Source organism: Convolutriloba macropyga, chromosome 10, assembly GCF_964194025.1.
Source record: "Convolutriloba macropyga chromosome 10, txConMacr16.3, whole genome shotgun sequence".
In the NCBI taxonomy this organism is placed as follows: domain Eukaryota; kingdom Metazoa; phylum Xenacoelomorpha; order Acoela; family Convolutidae; genus Convolutriloba; species Convolutriloba macropyga.
Window position 1 is genome coordinate 58,547,271 of NC_134477.1, and position 20,088 is coordinate 58,567,358.

The following is a 20,088-nucleotide window of genomic DNA, read 5'->3' on the forward strand; positions in this document are numbered from 1 at the left end:
GATGACAGCTCAAAATTGTGCTTTCATATTATTGCTAAACTCTTTTAGGATTCATCTGCATTTACTAAGGAACCTGTATGAACATTGTATGTTTGTTGAGAGATCATAAAATCATCTATGACTTAGTTTGATGTCGAAAAAAGTAGTGGATAAAACAAGGGATTCAACCACCAGCAAAATTTGTCCCTTTCTCCTAACGCTAATCGCGCATGTCGAATCGGGCCAAACTTTACTGTTTGTTGAATCCCTTGTTTTATCCACTACTATATATTAGCTCTAAATTCAATAAAAAATCAATTAAATCAAAAATAAAAACAAAAAATCAAAAAATCAAAGCAAAATTTTTATTTCACTCTTTAAAGAGTGATTCACTCTTATTAGGAGTGATCCCCAGTAGAAAAGATCGCTCTTTTTCGCTCTTAAAGAGTGAATCCCTCTTTTCTGATATTTTTTTATTTTTTTATACTTTTTATTTCAAATTATCTATACTTTTCAATAAATTTATATTTTCTTTTATTTTTTCTATATTTATTCCATTATTAATAAGAAATGATACAAAATTATAGTATTTACATGAACTACTATCAGTGAAACTGCTCAATGGAGTTGTTCTGCAAATTTGCAGATCTTCTGTTTGGTTAATAACTATAGGACTTACAGCTCTAGGACTTTGCCAACTAGGATTAATTGTTTTATCCACGAAGCGGTTACACCGATCAGTTATATCAGGGAACCTGCTTTGCAGATTTCTACTAAATCCTCTAGTCAATTCTATATCTGGATGTTGTTTCTTTACATGAGCCCGTATCCCATCATATCTCACAACAGAAGTACAATATGGACAATTAACTTTAGCTGAAGTACAACTTCTACATGTATACTTACCCTCATCAAAATTATTTATTGGTTTTATATAATTACACTTATTACAACACCTAGTTAATACTTCTGAGCTGGGGTTAAGGTTCGGGTTAGGGTTGGGGATAAGGTTGGGGTTAGGGTTGGGGTTAGGATCTGAGTTAGAGTTATAGTCATAGATAGAACCAGAACCAGAACTAGAGCTAGAACTGGGGTTAGAACCAGAACCAGAACCAGAACTAGAACTAGAGCTAGAACTAGGGTTAGAATTAGAGTTAGAATTAGGGTTAGAACTAGAATTAGAATTAGAATTAGAACTGGGGTTAGAACTAGAATTAGAACTAGAACTAGATTCATTTTTTAAAGAACAACCCCATGGAGAAAAATCAGTAGCACAAATACCACTTAATATTATATTACCACACATACATTTATCAGTTTTATCTTTATGAAATGATTCATAATGATATTTTAAAACAGCAATGTTTCCACATTTATAGTTACACTCTAAACATTGTAAAAGCATTTATAATAGGGTAAACTATCAGTGAAACTGCTTCGCAGATAATATTTACCTAATCCTTCACAGGGTAATATTTACCCATGATTTCAATTAAATCTTTAGTATTATCTCTAGATGTGATGCACACTGCTAAATATTTATTTCCTAAAGTATTGAGTGTATTAGTTTTACATCTCTTATCTAAAATCAAATCAAGGTCTAATTCTTTTTTATCTTTAACAAAACTTATAATCTCTTCTCTAAATTCTTTATTATTTATATATAGTTTGTTTAAAAACCTTCCTCCCTTTCTATTCAAAATTCCCATCTCTTCATTGACGAAGTCATAGTCACACTGATTTATATATTCCTCTTGTATCAGGGAACGTGCTTCGCAGATTGTATTTCGTGTTTCACCTTCCAACTCTTCTCCATATCCAACATTAACTAATGTATTTACTCTACTCAACATTTTACTTGCTCCCATTGCTACAGTTCCAGCTTTTCTTGATATTGAATTAGGATAAAAACAATTAAATATCAATAAACCTGCGCTTATAATTCCACCAATATTTGATAAAATTTTCATACCCTTTTCCATAATCATTTCTTTAGTTAAAACATCATTCTGTATTTTAATATTATTTAAAGTAAAAAGTTTATTAAAATAAAACTGATAATTATCATGATTAATAACATTTCTATCTGTTGCATTAATCATTAGTGGTTTCATATATGCTATAAGTTTATTTATGTCTTCTCCTTCTAAATCATCTTTTAAACTAAGAGCTTTTAAATCAAGGAAACCAACTCTTGAATCATATATCATTGTTCTATTACTACTAATAATAATAAAAGTATTTTCTTTTTTATTATATTTAATTATACCATAACGAAGTTCATCTGACATTCCATCTGTATAATTATAATAGTTACTATTTAATTCACTAATTATTTTATTGAAGTCATGTTCACATTTATATATCTCATTAAAGTTTTTAAATAGGTCAGGTCCATTATAAGTTGTTAAATAAATAGTATCACAACTCACTATTGCTGTATTAATTATTTGAGCTGGTTTATGACACATTACAATCATCTGAATATTATAATGTCTACCTTCAGTAAAATAATGACCTATATCCTTATTTAACCTATCACCCATATCATCAAGTACTATTACACTATTTTGAAATTTATGCATATTATTTTTTGTGATCATATTTATATCACATTTATTAAACCCAGTATGAAGCTTATTAGACTCAGGATCTATCCAGTCTCTGTCAACTTTACAAACTATAACTATGGACTTTTGATCTTGAACTTGATCAGTGAACGAACTTTGTTCGTGGTTTACCAAACTGCTTCGCAGATCTTGAACTTGATCTTGAACTTGATGTTGAACTTGATCTTGAACTTGAACTTGATCTTGGACTTGATCTTGATCTTGATCTTGAATTTGATCTCGATCTTGATCTTGACCTTGATCTCGATCTTGGTTTTGGACTGAGTATAACTTTAATTACTGTCTAATAAAATATGTTTTCCCTGTACCAGTTCCACCATTAACAATAGTATGTAATGGTGACTTTTCATTTTCAAATCTAACAAGACTCCTATTCATAAATCCACCAAAGCTTTCTTCTAGTTTTGTATATTTACTTGGTCTTGAATCATATATTATATAACAAATTCCAATTATAATAATAAAAAAAACTGCACTACCTGTTTCCATTTTTATATAATAAATATAGATTTGATTTAGATTTAGACATAAACCTATCTGCGAAGCAGGTTCCCTGATAATTTGACTTAGATTTAATAAATTTATTATATAAAAATGCTCATCCTAACTTTTGAGGAATTCAATAATAAATTTAACATTGATAATAATGCTATGAGTGATATCAGAATAAAAGATATAGGTAAAGATATAAGTCTAACACCAATTGAGATTGTAATGAGAGATGATAAACCAGAAATGGTAAGTGAACCTAACTCTAACATTATTGTAAATCTACATCCAACTAAAGGTACACATTGGGTTTTAGTTATAAGAAGAGAAGGTGGTCCTGTGTATTACTTTGATAGTTTTGGTGTAGAAACCCCACCATTATTTTTAGAAGAATATGTTGATCTAGACTCTAATGAGAGAATACAACAATATGATGAATCTTATTGTGGGGCTTATTGTTTATATATGATCTATCTTATTGATGGAGGATTTAGAATTAAAAGTGCTTTGAATATTCTAGTTAATCAATGTAAATATCCGGGAATATATAATGAGTGTTCTTGTTTAAATTGTAGTAGAGGTGGTGATAAAGATAAGGATACTGTTAATGATAATGTTAATGATCTACGAAGTAGCTTTGCTAATAATGATAATGATAATGATAATGTTAATGATAATGATAATGATAATGATAATGTTAATGATTAGGATAATGTCATTGATAATGATAATGATAATGATAATGATAATGATAATGATAATGATAATGATAATGATAATGATAATGATAATGATAATGATAATGATAATGATAATGATAATGATAATGATAATGATAATGATAATGATAATGATAATGATAATGATAATGATAATGATAATGATAATTTTATATATCTATTTGATGAAAAATATCAAAGGAGTAAATCTAATAGGAATAGCAATAGTAATAGCATTAGTAATAGGCCTACTAATAATATCCGTGAAGCGGTTTCACCGATATCTGTAAACATAAATGATGATCTATATTCATGGTTAAATAATGATGATATAATTACTTAAGCCGCATTCCCAGATAACTTTAGATGTTTAATATCTGGTCCTAGTGAATGTGGTAAGACATTCTTATTAAAAAAACTACTTCTAGCTAGTATATATTTTGATAAGCTATACATCATTGGACCTAATGGTGATCAGTACCATGGTATAGAAAGAATAAACCCAAAAGCAGATGTTGAATTTACTAAAGATATAAAAGATTTACCATCTCCCGATAAACTACCCAAAGACTTAAAGAAACTAATGATATTTGATGATGTTAGAGCCAAAGAACCAGTTATTAATGAATACTTTTGTAGAGGTAGGCATAATAACTGTAATATGACATATAATCAAAACCTGTTCTCTCTGGATAGGCAGAGTGTTAGAGAGAACTCTAATCTATTTATTTTATTCGAACAGAGAGGTAAAGTCCTAGCATCGATATATCAAGATTTCTTTAATAATGTTGAACTTAGTTATAATGATTTTGCTAATATATGTAATAAGGTATGGAAAGAGCCTTATAATTATTTTGTCATTGATATAACTAAAAATAAAAATATTAATGGTAAACTAAGAATTAATTGGGATAGGAGAATTTTGTAGTTTAGTTTAAGTTAAGTCATAAAGATAAAGACTAAAGTAGATCAACGAAGCTGCTGGTTACACCAGATGTAAAGTAAAACTTAATACATCACCATTAAAGTCTATAGGTGTTCCATGCTGATCTTTAATATGAAATTCTATATATTCTATTCTATCTTTAGTTACATTTTGATATAAGATATTAGTTGGTATAATATTTATCAAGTAACCTGGTGGATCCGTTAGATTAAAAGTATATAGTATGTCTGTATCTTTACCGTTATCTTTAGCTCCAGATATAATAATGCAATGAATGTTAATAGTACTAAAACCCATAATATCGATAATTTTCTGAGATTTATATCTACCTTTTTATAATTTATTTTTCTAAATCCTAGTAATGAGGCTAGTGAGTTTTCTATATCAAAGCTGAGTGCTCCTTGTTTTATTTCCATTAAACATTTCATCGTATTCTTCTCAGGTTCTATTATAACATTACCATCAGTTTCTTCTTTTATTAATTCTGCTATATCAGTTAACTCATATGCTCCCGGTGTAATAGTTGAATACAGCAACAGGATTCCTTTATAATTAAGATTAAGTATAGATGTAATGTTTGGGCTTGAGGTAGAGATAGGGTTAAGGTTAGGGTCAGAGCTAAGAGCCTGAGGTAAAGCTTCATCATCTTCTATAACAGTACTAGCATATAAGAATTGATTATTTCTCCTATTCACATTAAACACCGAATTATAAACAGATAATCTAATTAAACCTAATTTGGTTGTATTAAGTATAGGTTCACTAAAGTTAAACTTTTCTGTTGGTTATATCATTCTAAAGTTAATTGTATACTCTTCTTTAGTTTTAGTTAAAGCTTCGTGTATATTTTGTAGTTCATATAGAATCAAGTTGTCTGTCGTTTTTTATCTAATAAAAACGGATTTTAATTTGGATGCAACTTATGGTTACAAAAATGATATACATAAAAGTAAGATTAGAAAATATAAACCAAATAACCTGGCAACAATCAATACGATAAATACCAATATTAACATCATACTCAATAGAGAAGGGAATCACTTGAATTTGCGTGATTCCTATCTCGAGATAGAGTTTGTTGTATCAGATGATGCTGGTGGTGTATTTGCTAATGATGCTAATATCAGATTAGTTAATAATGGTATGATGGCATTGTTTAGTTCAAATAAGCTTGAAACTAGTGGTGGTAGGACTATTGAATATATAGATCATTGTCATCCTAATCTATTGATGTATAAGTTAATAACTAGTACTGATGATGAATATGAGAGTGGTTTTGTTAGAAATCAAGGTAAAAGAGATAGTCAACTTAAAGGTGACCATATTGCTGCACAACGAGGACATATGTATATGATGATTAAGATGAGTGATCTATTTGGTTTCGTAAATGATTTAGAAAAGATTATATATGGTTTAGGATTTAAACTAATTTTAAAAATAAAAAATAATAATGATAGAGCTTTATATAGAGTTAATGCTAATCCTGGTGCAGTTGCCAATGATGGTAATATAGAAATTAGAGTTATATCATGGTGTGTACCCAGTATTGATCCTAGTAATGATAATAGAATTATTGTGCAAAAGGGTTTAAGTAAAAAGAATAATGTAGACTTTAGCTATTATGAAAGAAAGACATTTTATAAGATTGTGCCCAATGCTACTAATTTCTTGTTTTCTCTTGGTATGGAAAGTGGTATGGAAAGACTACAATATATAATAGTTTGTTTTGAAAATAATAATGTTAATGAACAAACTCATGATGCAAGTACATTTGATATAATGAATGTTACTGAATGCTATTGTAAGATTGGTAGTGAGTTTTATCCCGAGGATAGAATAGATATTAATTATGGAACCAATAATTATAATGAGGCTTTTAAAGAGATTGTTAGCTTTAATAAAGATTATAATGGGCTACCACATAATATAAGACCATATATAAATCATAGAACATTCAAAAGTAATTATAGAATATATGTTTTCGATACTAGATATCAAAGGGATCATATAGGTCCACAACCAATACAACTTAATTTTAAATTTAGTGCTGCAGTTGCAGATGTTATATGTCAAGCATTAGTATTAACTAGAAAGGTTAATAGTGTGAATAGTGATGGTAATAAGATGGTAGACATAAAATCATAGATATAATTTAAGTCATAGATATAATTTAAGTCATAGATATAATTTAAGTCATAGATATAACTCTAGCGATAATTATAATTTTAGATATAACTCTAGCGATAATTTATAATTATAGTATAATATAGTTATTGTTATAATTATATACTTTCCTTTATACATAGCCATATACTTATACTTATATTTATAGCTAGTCAGCTCTAATTGTTACTCTTGTTACTCTTGTTAACACCCAACTGTTTTTATTAGTATTAACAAAACTTTTAGCATAAATCATGTCTAATTTCTTTTTATTCTCTAGAGCTAAGCCTCCAGTTTCAAGCTTAATCTTAGGCTTAGGTCTAACCTTGGGCTTAGGCTTGGGTTTAGGCTTAATAACAACAAAGGGATCATACTTTTTAACTTCCATTATTTTTTATATATAGAAATGAGTCTTTTAAATAAGTTCAAAACTAATTCATATTGTGTTGGAGGTAGACATTATAGTGGTACTGTTAATATAAGAGGAGCTATTACTTCAAAAGGAACTAAGATGTTAAAAGGTAATTGTGTTTTATGTAGAAGGAATAAATCAATGACAGTATCTGATGCAACAATAGAAGCAGAAGGACTTAAAGATTTCTTTAAAAGTGTTGGTAGGGCTACAGTTAACTTTGGAAAGAAAGTAGCTAATAATCCAGTAAGAGCATTAGAAATAGCAAGTAAAATAGGAAGTGCAGCTGCATCTAGAAACCCTAGCGCTGCTTTATCAGCCACACCTGATTTAATTAAATTTGCAACTACTGGTGAAGGTATAAAAGTAGTACAAAAAGGAATAGGGTTATACTTAGGTACAAAGAAAAGATAATTATTTGATTATAATTATGATCATCTTATGTTTATGATTATAGCTATGATTATGATTATATATTTATCGATCGGTGTAACCGCTTCGCGGATAAATATTAATACTAATATTATTATTACTAAAAACATTGTTATTACTAAGCACTAATATCTTTAATCTAAAGAAATACTCAGCTTGTTTTTCTTGTTCTTCTTATAATCCTCATATAACTTAACAAATTCATTATACTCATCTTTATCTATTTTATTATCATTCATTGATTTAGTATATAGTTTATTGAACTTATCACTAAACTGTTTACTTAAAATATACATTTGTGAATACTTTATAATTTTATTTATAATTTTAGTATTAATTGATTTTGATAATGAACCACAAACAGTTGCTGTAGCAAAAGCTGTTGGTATAGAATAAGCTAATCCTTTACCTGTTAATGAAACTGATGTTGTTGTTGCAGTTGTTGCTATTGATGATAATAATATTTCTGTTATCTCAGCTATGTTAATATAATTCTTATATCTACTTAACTTCTTATTATAGTTATTAGTTTCAGTTTCTTAATAATTTCTAATATCTTTTATAATGTTAAAATTGTTGTTAAATTTATTATTAGCTTGATCTTTTCGTTTATCAATCTTTCTGATACTGATGACAAATCTGGATATAGTAATCTCTCACTCGGTGATGTTGGATTGGTCATTGCTTTGCTTATTTTCATTAGTAAAAATTCTTTCTATTTCTTTCATTATATCTTCTTGATTAAAACCATAATGCATCTCAAGTCTGTCTTTCTCTTTATTATCAAGTAACTTACTTTGTAAAAGTATAGCAATTATATATTGTACCATAACACCTCTAAGAGATTTATTGCATTTTTTCATTTCTCTCAGACCGTTGGTAAATATTTCATCTAGTTGTATGTTAGTTATATTCTGATTAAACTTATTATTATCAAATTCTTGCTTTAATTGATTATATTTAGAGATAGTATCTGCAGCAACTTTATTACAAAACTTAACAGTATTTCTGACTTCATTTATTGATTCAATAAACTCATTAATTAGTTCTTCATTAACTTGTGTTTCATTTAGTTGTAATGTTTTAGTTGTAACTTTATCAAAGTCACCTTTTCTAAGTTCAGTTATGTTTTTACTTAAAATGTTTATTTTATTAGAAGAGGATAATTAGTTATTGTCACAATACTCTTTATTAACAACATCTTTTTCATCTATCGGAGGATGTACATTTGTAATTTTATAGGTATCCTTCATATCAATATTATCATTATCTTCTAGGAATAACCCACGAGCCTTATTTAGTGTTAAGTTGTTTCCATTCCCTATATGATGTTTCGCTTGATTGAATCTGTTCCTTGTCATTATTTATTTTAAGAAATATATTTAATGATTCTAAAACTTTATTATTAGATTCAAAATCAAACTCAGATTTCAATAGTTCCTGTTCATAATATTTACCTTCTATTATCTCTCCATTATTATCTTCTATTTTATATGTTGGTGGATGTGTTTTTAGAACTTCATTCACTTTAAACAATTCTCTATTCCAATTAGAAGTGTAACCTTTAGAGAAGATATTACGTTTATCTACATTTCTAACATAATCACCAACGTTAAGTTTACCCTTAATATTCTTAAAACTAAAAGTGTTTTTAACTTTATCAGGATTGTTAGAAGCATCAACTGGTGTCATATTAATCGTTGAGTGAATATTATTGTTATATGTTACAACAGCATCATTTAATATATTTACCCAATTACCATCTCCATTGATGAACATTGGTTTATTTATTATGTGTAATAAAGTTCTATTAAATCTCTCTATAAACACAGCCTTTAAATCACTATAAGTAGAATATAGCTCTATCCCTGAAGCGGCGTTGCCGATTCTATTTTCTTTAAGTAAAGATTTAAATGTTTTATTGTAAAACTCACTACCTCTATCTACCCATAATTTTTCTGGTTTTCGTCCTTCTGATAGGATTGTTTTAAAACCATTAGTTATAGATAAACCAGATTTATTCTTTAAAGGAATAGCCCATGCATATTTTGTGAATATATCTATAAGTGTTAATATAAACTTATATTTATTGTTGTATTTACTTAGAGATGACTTATCAATTAAATCAGCTGACCATGTTTCATCTTTATATAGTGGTATTATTCTTTGTCTTTTAAACTTTGTTATTTGAGGACTGAATACTTCTTTAGCTAGTTGTTGTTGTTGTTTTTCCATCATGTTCATTTACCATAGTTAAAAACAAAATTATCTAGTTGGTCTTGATTAATAATATTCATAGATAATAGTTGCTTAGATATATCTAGCATTTCATCATATAATCCATCATGACCAGCTTTTGTTTCTAGTATTATTAATTCTAGTCTTTCTACTGAACCATTTAAATGGCAACTTCGTTGATTATTTGGGTTGCCATTTAATCCCCTGCCAAATATATCATCTCTTACCTCCATTATACGTTTTTTTGTTCTATATCTAGCGCTTTTCTTATCCCCTTTTCCTAAATCATATCTAATATCCTTTAAAAACCTTTTAATTTTGTTTTCATCTTACTCAACCTTATCATCATATGTTACATTTGTTTTAGTAAGAAAATCAATAAATCCTTCTGAAAACTCATATACAATATCCCTAACTAAAAATGCACCCTGCTCTAGAGTTATACCAACACCATTCATTTTATATCTCCTACTAGGTAAATCTACGAGTTCTAATTTTAATTGAGGATTAGTTTGAGCCCCCATGTCATGCAGAAATTTGGCTGTTTTTGTATCGACATAAACTGGTGCTATATCTTGAGTTTGCTTTATGGTCCCCTTTAACGTTTCACCAATCTGCGAAGCAGTTTCACCCATCTTGGAAGCAGTTTCATTAAACTGGGAACCAGCTTGCTCGATCTGCGAAGCAGTTTCACCTATCATCTTAGTTTTTTTATCTAACTCTTGATTTTGCCAATCTATTGCTCTTAATGTTTGTTCACTTAATGCTAGATTCCGTTCATTGTTTTCACTGATAGTTTTGGTTAGAGGATCAAATACCTCTTCTATTTCACCATAATATTCTTGTTGTTTTAATTTATCTTCTAATCTATTTCTTCTGTTTTGTTTTTCTAGATTGTTTAATTCTATAAGTTTATCTAGTTTAGTCATTTTATATGTATTGAAAAATTAAAATAAGAGTAAAAAATGGATAATGAAAACAGCTCCTCTCTTAATCTAAAAAGATGTTTAGCTTGTGAAAGACGTTGTAATACTATAGATGAGTTTATTAATCATATTAAGGAACCAAATCATGATGATTTAATAATTTCAACTTATTCTAAAAATGTAGATGGGGCTTGGAAGATAATAAAATTTCTAGAATATAGTAAAAATATAATAGCTGGAGCTACACTACATAAGAATACAATCATGGGAGACGCTATAGAAAAATATATGGCTCACATAATGATTTTTAATATACTAACTACCAACCCTATGGATGTAATGAATGAACTAGGTCTATATTTATTTGTTATAAAAATTAGAAAAGCTCATTATATAATATAATAGCAACTTCAATTAACTTTCTATCATCATCAATGGTTAGTTCTAGGTTAGTTCTAGAATATTATTATTATGGTTAGTAGGTCTTTGTCTCCATCTAATGATCTGCCAAGCAGTTTTGTAAACCGCGAGCTTTGCTCGTTCACTGATGCTTGGTGGATCATTTTTATTAAATCTCTTTTGAATAGATATACATTCTCATCATGAGGATAGCTTTTAATATTATTTACATAAAATCATCAAATGAGTTTAGACTAATCTTACTTGTTTTTGTTGTTGTCATGTTATCACCAACTTTTTATATTCTACATTCATCTACTGTTCTCTGTGTATTATTTATTAATGCATCATAATAATCTATGTGCCTAGCATTATTATGCTTCTTTGTTCCTTTTTCTTTAGTGTTTTTAGGATAATTTTTGAAGCTAAATGTTTTGGGGGACAATACTATAAATTCCTCAATAATCTTACTTCCCAGCTCGTGCTTAAACTTGCCGGGGACTTTATTATTAGTTTTTATAGGTATGTCTAGATTACTTAAGTCCATATGCTTATCACTAACTTTACCTTCACTATAACTTAATACGAAACTGTCCGTATCCATATAGTGAAGTGTTAGATCTTTGAGGGATGGTTGTAGAATATTAAAGAATACATCATACCTGTGTAATTTACTTAATTCTAAGATAGTAACACCTACATATACTGGAGAATCATATTCTATTTTTTTCTTTATATATTCTATTTGGCTATAATCTCTATATCTAGTTATATTCTTAAATGTTGGTTTACTTACACTTTTCATTATCTTCTCTTCATCATGCAAGAACTTGCTTTGAAAGAAGTGTAGATGATTCATGCACATTCTTCCATATAATGAGTTATTCATTAGTTTCCTTACATCCTTCTCTGCTTCAGTTTTAGCTGTTGCTCTTTTAATCGCTACATATATAATCTTGTTTAAATTAAATTACTCTATGTATTTTTGTTACTTTTATCCCCATCTTAACATAGAACTTTAACATCCTATAATGAACCATATATTCTGTTTTGTTGTTTTGGTCTAAGATTAATTTCTCTGTTCTTGCTTTACTTTTCTCTCTTTCTCTGCATCCCAATTCATTATCATTTATCTTTCTTTTATTAGGCATTAGTGCTAACTGTTCTGTTCTCTCTTTACATTCATTAGTATAATCAATATCACAAACTTTATAGTAACCATGATCACTATCATATGGAGTATTCACTATTACGTCTAGAGTAGTAGTAGTATTAAACTCCTTATAAGGTAACTTTTCCATCATTGCATAACCATATAGGTTGTTTGCGTCTATGTACCATATATTTCTTTTAATAACTTTATCATTAGTATTACTATTAGTATTAGTACTAGTATTAGTATTAGTATTAGTATTATCATTAATATTAGTATTCGTATTAGTATTACTAATATTTATATATCTATCACCCATTATTCCGCATATACCACCTCGCTTTGCTCCAACAAAATCATCTAGCATTTGTTTATCTTGTAATGTATCTAATGTTACACCGCTTGACATTAACCAACAATCAAAACTATAACCCGGGAGACTAACGTAATGTAGTGGATTGAGCTTGAATTCTTTCATACTTAGTTTAACATATTCATTCATGCAATAGTCTAATTTTTCCACATCATTTTGTAAATACTCTATAGTTAGATCTTTACCAGTTTTATTACTGTTTTCATTATTAAAGTTATCTACTTCTTCTTGTGTTGGTAATTTATTATGTAGAGAGGATTTAAAGTCTTCTATTTTTAGATTACCTATAACTTCTTGGTAATCATCTAAACCAAAGTATTCATATGGATATAATGTTTTAGTTTTACATCCGTATATTTTTGCCATTTGATCTAGAGGCATAGCTAAGAAGCTATAACTGTCTAACAATTTGAGACTACCATTGCTAAACATCTTAGATTTGCCAGCAGCTAGTGGTATGTTATCTACTTTTCTTTTATTATTATTCTGTTTGATGAGTTCACTGTATAGTAGGTTGAAGTCATAGCCAGAGCCATTATGGAATAGTACTGGAATGAAGTTTTGTTGTTTGTATCTTAGATTACATATTTTACATGCTGGTCCTCTATATTTACCAGTTTCATGACAATGATCTCTTACTTTATTAATACACGTTTTGCTGCAGATATGACAAGTGTTATTAGTTTCATGATATAATTTATCTTCTTCTGTGAATATCATCTTTTCATTATGTTTGAAATTATTCTCAGTTTCTATTTCTAACAGATCTCTAGCAAATCTTTTGATGCAGCCTAGACCGAAGTAGTGCTTGAAGTTACCTTGCCAGGTGTAACCCACAACTATTGGAAGATGTTCAGCTATTACATATTTTAAATCGTTAGTTGAGACATCAGTGAAACCGCTTCGCGGTTCAACAATGCAACATTCTATATCGGCAGTTATAATATTTTTTTATATTCTGACGTTTGTGTTCATTTATAAAAGGAATATGTTTTTTCTTAGGACAAACAATCTCTGGTTTGAAAGAGTTGTTACATTCGTGTTTATCATATTTAATTTGTGAGTTAAACCAATAGGTACACCTATCACAATAATAATATTTAATGTTGTTTTTATTTGGTCGTTCTAACAAGGTTTCTATATTTTTTATTAGGGCACAGTGTTCTATTTGACCATTACTCCAAACTAGTATTCTTACATCTTTTCTATGTTTATTAAAATCATCCACTTGTTTAAACAATTCTATTTTACCATTACCACAAGGTGTGTATACCCAAATATTAATATTATACAATTTCTGTATTCTTATTATATAAGCAAAATCATCTTCATGTTGTTGTCTTGGTTCAATTAGTTTATCTACATATTTACTTTCTCGAGTTGCATGGTGTGGGGCGGGATGTAGCCAAGCAGTAATAGTTAGTTGTAAGCAGTTGTATTTATAACTACGTATATTTAATATCGATTTAGAGTTTTTGAGATCAGGAGGTAAATCTATATAACTACCAATAGATGCTTTAGTTGTTTCAATGTTTAACTGAATACTTCTTATTCCAAGAAACTCAAAATCATAACCATAACCTTCACATATTTCCTTTTCGAAATCTAGCCACCGATTGAAGTCACCATATTCATATATTGCATTATTATTAATATAACCAGTAATGAAAAATAATTTAGTAGTTTTAACTTCCACTTTGGTTCTCTTCTTATAATCACATTCAGCCGTGATCCTATATTTAAAACTCTTAACTTTACGAAACTGGTAACAGCTTTTAATTTCTTCTAAAGAGTATTTAGTTGCTTCATCTATATCTTCAATGTAATTCCCACCTTTATCAGTAATATAAAATTCTCTCATGTTCTGACTTGAGTTTATATCGAAGTCTTCTGTGTTTTCTAGATACATGCGATTGTGACTATATGAATGAGTAGTTAGAGCTACTTTACTTCTAAATTCTTCATGACATTCTTTGCATATAAACCTAATCTTAGAATAGATATTGTTTTCAGTTTCAGTTTCTGATTTAGTTTCTGTTTTAGTTTTAGCCCTAGTTTTAATAATATAATCATCTTCATCCAAATTAAACACCCTCTCCCAGATTTTCTCTTCTTCAGACTCAAACATTTTCTCCAATAGTTCCTTATGTTTGAAGATCGTATGATTGATGCCTGTATAAAGCCTTCTTTGATTCAAAGGATAGATTACAGACATCGCAGAAGTTTATGACACTAGTATTAGTTGATTGAGACATGATGTATTTTTTTAGGGGAATAATCAAAAAATAATTTTTCAAAAATTGATAATGAAATGCAATAAATGCATAAATAAACCTTGGAAAGAATGTTGTGATAATTGTAAAGAATTAGAATATTCTTGTTATGTATGTAAAAATATGGTTAAGTTTAAAGATTATATAGAACATTTGGGATATCATTATTCTGATCCTGATCAATATCTAACATGTAGTATGTGTAATGTTTATAAACATATATCATTATATAGATTTAGAAATAGGAAATGTAGACTATGTATTTATCTTCATAGATATAGATATGGTCACACTAGAAATCAATTCAGAGAGCATGTTTATAAATATTATATTCAAGATGACATAGAAAATCACTAATCACTGTGTTTCCTCCAATCTCAGTGTTTTTGACTGTGCTATTATTGTTCGCTTTCTTTCATATTTAGCAACCGCTAATAGTATAAGAAGTCAACAAGCTTGGTTTAACATCGCATTACACTGCTTAGCAGATCGAATGAAAAGTGCATGTCATGCTAAAATGGCCGCTGCCGTTGACAAAGAAAGCCGCCACCACTAACAGAATGAAAACAAGTGAAAATTTCGAATATAGGATACCCTTAAAAATTAGCTAGTAAAGTGAGTATTTATTAAAATCTTTATTTAGTTTTTAATAGATTATACAAATCATTCAATTTAATAGAAGGATTTAATTATTATTTTACTTTAAAACATGTATTTACTTGGGAAATGATAACTAATTTTAAGTTAAATATCATGTGAGAATATTCTAGAAAAAAGAATGTTCTAGAATAGTTCTCCACGTGGGGACCTTTATTCTCCACGGCATTTTTTGGCTATTCATCTTGAGTTTCACTTAACTACAAAAACTAGCGAAAAATTTTAAACAATTTTCGTCATTTGACGAGACTTTAATAACTGGAGCTTTATCAACCACTTCTTTGTCTGAAGAGAATATAAACGAGCTGACTAATTTAACAAATCAAATGATTACATTTTGTAAGGAGAACAAATGCATACCCGACAAAACCGCCGAACATGAAAAAGAGACTGGGAAACGAACTAAAACAGAACTCTTCCAGTTGTTCCTCTCCAAGTTCAAGAAGGACCTACTAAGTTACGAGCATCAAGAAACACTGGACAAGTTTGAAGTGAATGTGCCGGAATATTTATCTTTCCACAATAAACTCAGGAGTTCATTCAATATTGGTGAATTTGAGTCTTATCTCACCACAGTCAAAAACATTGAAGGAAAGCTGAATCGTTTATATCTACTGACAATTTCTGACAGGGGATTCATATGGGGGAAAGGGAAAAAAAATCATCAAGAAAACAATAAGGATGTTCCTTGGAAACAACTGCTGAACGATAAAGGATATTCCTACTCTACCATCCAGAGTTACATCAACTTCTCTCAGGCATGTAAAAGCTATCCGAGGATCCTAGTCTCAACAGAATACTACTCAGAATGGAAAAAGTTCCTAACAATGTTTTTGGCAGAAGTTCAGAAGGATAGCCAGCTACAATCTAGGTGCATGACAGAATTACAATTTTCATAAATGATAAATTAGTGATAGATTATTCAGAAATATATTTAATATTTATATTAATATTGATATCCCTACAAATGATATACTAATATTGTTCAGTCAGCTTAATATTAGACTTCAGTCAGCCTAATAATTAAAATTAAAAGTGTTCAAGCATTCTGTAGTTGCACCTTCCCCCACAGTTGCCATTAAGAAAGGTCGAGCAGTACTGCCGTAGCTTGGTAAAGGCGAGTCAACCTTTTAACAAGACCTCCCAAGACTCGGCTCAAAAATGTAACCAGGTACATAGAATCACCCAGTTAAACATCATAGATCAATCGTCTCCCGGTTAAAGTCAAAATTTTAATGAAACTTGTTTCTTATTATCCAGTTCTAAGCAATTTTGAATTATTTTCAGTCCATCCGATTCTATTGAAAAAAAAATTTGAGAGATGATTAACCTGATTTATTTCAGTATAGTTTGGCATATTAGATATGAAATTAGGCTTAAATCTAGCTTTGAGAACTTTTGGATATTAGTGTATGATTTGCATAAATTATACTAGCCGTGTACATTTTTGTACACAAAATTGTGCGTGTAGTATGTATTTATAGTGGTGAATATAGTAGTGGATAAAACAAGGGATTCAACAAACAGTAAAATTTTTCCCGATTCGACATGCGCGATTAGCGTTAGGAGAAAGGGACAAATTTTGCTGGTGGTTGAATCCCTTGTTTTATCCACTACTGAAGAACCATATACGACTTAGGTTGATTACCAATAATGTTATATGACGTAAAATATTTACCAAGAATCATACATGACTTAGCGCTTAGCGCTGTCTTCCGCAATCTCGGCCTATCTTTGCGTTTTCTTGAAAATTGAAGGGAGCTGAAGAAATAGTTGTGACTTTTTAACTGATTTATACCTTGCACTTTTTCTATGAGTTTTGTCCCCCGTTTTGCACTGTGGGGCTTTATTATTCAGGTATTTTTTAATAAAGCGCCTTTTGCATATTTTACAATTTGTATCGTGCAGTATGAAGATCATAAATGATTTGGAGTCGGAGTTGGAGCAAATTTGATGAAGAATTTGGGTTGACCTGTGGCACAGAGTTTTGATTGATCTTAGGTAATTGGCGTGTTTCGCGTTAAAAAATTCTCGCTTCTTTATTATTGTAGCGAATGTAACCCTCTGTATGGGTTATACGGGGTGTCTACTCAGTCAACAAAATCAGACCAAAAACTTGATCGGGGTTAATATTTTGTTAAATATCTGGTTGGTTATGCTCGATTGGCTAACTAAGCTCAACAAAAAGCTCGTGAACATGGAAATCTCTCGCGTGGGATTTTATTTGCAAATATTTCAGGGCAAAAATTCATTCCGTCATTAATCGCATTTTTCTTTTTATTAATCGCGCATCTATGTATAATTTTAATCTCATTGTAGAATTTCTATTTTAAGATTCCTTGCGGGTCGAGGACAAATTGTATCAGCTGATAAACGATTTTGAAGTGGTTTTGAAAAATATTAAAAACGAGCTCTAATTCTGAGTTTTTCTCATGGCAATGGCTTTCAATGAATGATTTTTGAAATTTATAGGAGCAATCACTTCATGGCTAACTGCATTTGAGTGTATTAGAGTTAATGATAACGAATAAACATTTGAAATATTTCGAGTACTGATGTTCGAAAATTGCAATGAATCGACAATTTTTACCTCGACCTGAGTTAAATTAAAGTTCTACATCCATTTGTTTGCAAACCCTAGTGATGAGCGGATTCAAATCTTGCAAGAGTCTTGCAAGATATCAATCCAAGCAAAAAAATAAATCATGGTACTAACGTTTTAGAAATCACATTTGAAGCAAACTATTGTTTATTTAACAAGTTCCACAACTGAAATCAATGGAAAAATTTTTATCACTGATTCAAAATCTTGCAAGAATATTGCAAGAATTTTGCTGGTTTTTGAATTCTGGGAAATTTTTTTTGTGTATTTTTGGTAGCTAAAACTAACTGAAAGCCAAATGAAATGACTGATATCAGAATTCGCCATCAGCAGAACTGAACCCAAATAACTTTTTTCGTAACCCATACCTTGTTTATTGCGCTGTTCTGTTTTCACGTCTGATTGTGCTGACCTCTTTTGAACATATTGGGCATTGTTTAATGCTTTCATAACTTATTATAACTAGTTAACTATTTATAATCAAACTTCATAAATGTTTGATAACTTTATATTTTACGATGCTCTTGGCTAGCTCAAATCTGCTGTAAACGCTTCATATAAAAAGTATATACTATATAAATATATAAAATTACAATCAAAATGCTGAAAGTTCAATTATTTTAAGCCATTTAAGAGAGCAATCGAGCGTTGTTTATCAATATTGGCTGTTGTTTAGATTTTTATTCGTAATAGTTTGCACGCAAAATTAGTTTGTTTCTGTAGCTTAATTGTTTTCAATGGTTAACTACTAAGCGATTTTGAAGTGGCATTTAAAAAATTGTTTTGTATTGTCAAATTTGACCGGTAAATTCAGAAATGTGATTGTGAACGGTAAAGTGAACGTATGAACAGACTATTGTGTTCAACTGCAAAAAGTTTAAAGGCGGGTCATCTGAGAAAAAATTTGATTTTAAACAACAGTGATTTTTTGTCAGTTCAAAACTTGGCTTAAACGTTTTTCTTTTCGATGTCTTAAACGGTTATATGACAATTTACCCAATACCGTAATACCCTATTCAGTAAGCATGCTCTCTAAATTATCTCATTTAGATATTGTTATCTTAGTTTTAACAATAAAGTAAAATATGGGGAAGATTTTAAGTGTTTTGTCACATTGCCCGGAATTGAGTCTCAGCATTTCAGTGCTGAACTAGCACATTTCAAGCGTAAAAACATAATTCAGTTCTGAGTCATAGCATCTCCAGAATATTTTAAGTCTCTTTATGATCAGTTTTTCTTCATTATGATTATATTGAGAACTAACCCAGAACAAACTTGTCCATTATGTTCTGAAAATTACTAAGTCTGAGCAGAATATTGTCAAACACTTACAGCTTATACCTGGTAATTACTAAAGTAGTATACACACTATTTATGCATAAGCTAGTTGGTAGGCAATTAACACGAAGCCCATTTAGCTTAGTTGTTACGACTTGCGACTCAAATTAACTGTCACAATTAACTGTAAATTTCGACATGAACAGAGTACTGGCCATACTAAAAACTAAAATTCCTGTAGAGTGCTTCAGCGCTGATGTGCTCTGCCACCAACCGCCGGGTAGGTGATTTGGAGTGTGGTGTAATGTACCCTGCGTCTTATTCAGACAAATGTTTTTTCCTATGTCATCTTGTACATAACAGCCTTTACAACAACTTTGGACACCTTAAAAACACTGAAAAAACTACGTAAAATTTGG

General features: G+C 29.6%; 2 protein-coding genes across 3 annotated transcripts in view; both read right to left on the reverse strand.

The window, feature by feature from the left end:
- The window catches only part of LOC142348765 (uncharacterized), a 33,347-nt gene extending 14,393 nt beyond the window's left edge, over positions 1–18,954 (reverse strand). The window contains exon 1 of the mRNA XM_075400260.1: positions 18,760–18,954. Within this exon, the coding sequence (XP_075256375.1) occupies positions 18,760–18,841 (82 nt within the window). The 5' untranslated portion in view covers positions 18,842–18,954. The remainder of the gene's footprint in view (positions 1–18,759) is intronic.
- The window catches only part of LOC142348224 (uncharacterized), a 196,178-nt gene that overhangs the window by 140,935 nt on the left and 35,155 nt on the right, over positions 1–20,088 (reverse strand). The window lies entirely within an intron of this gene.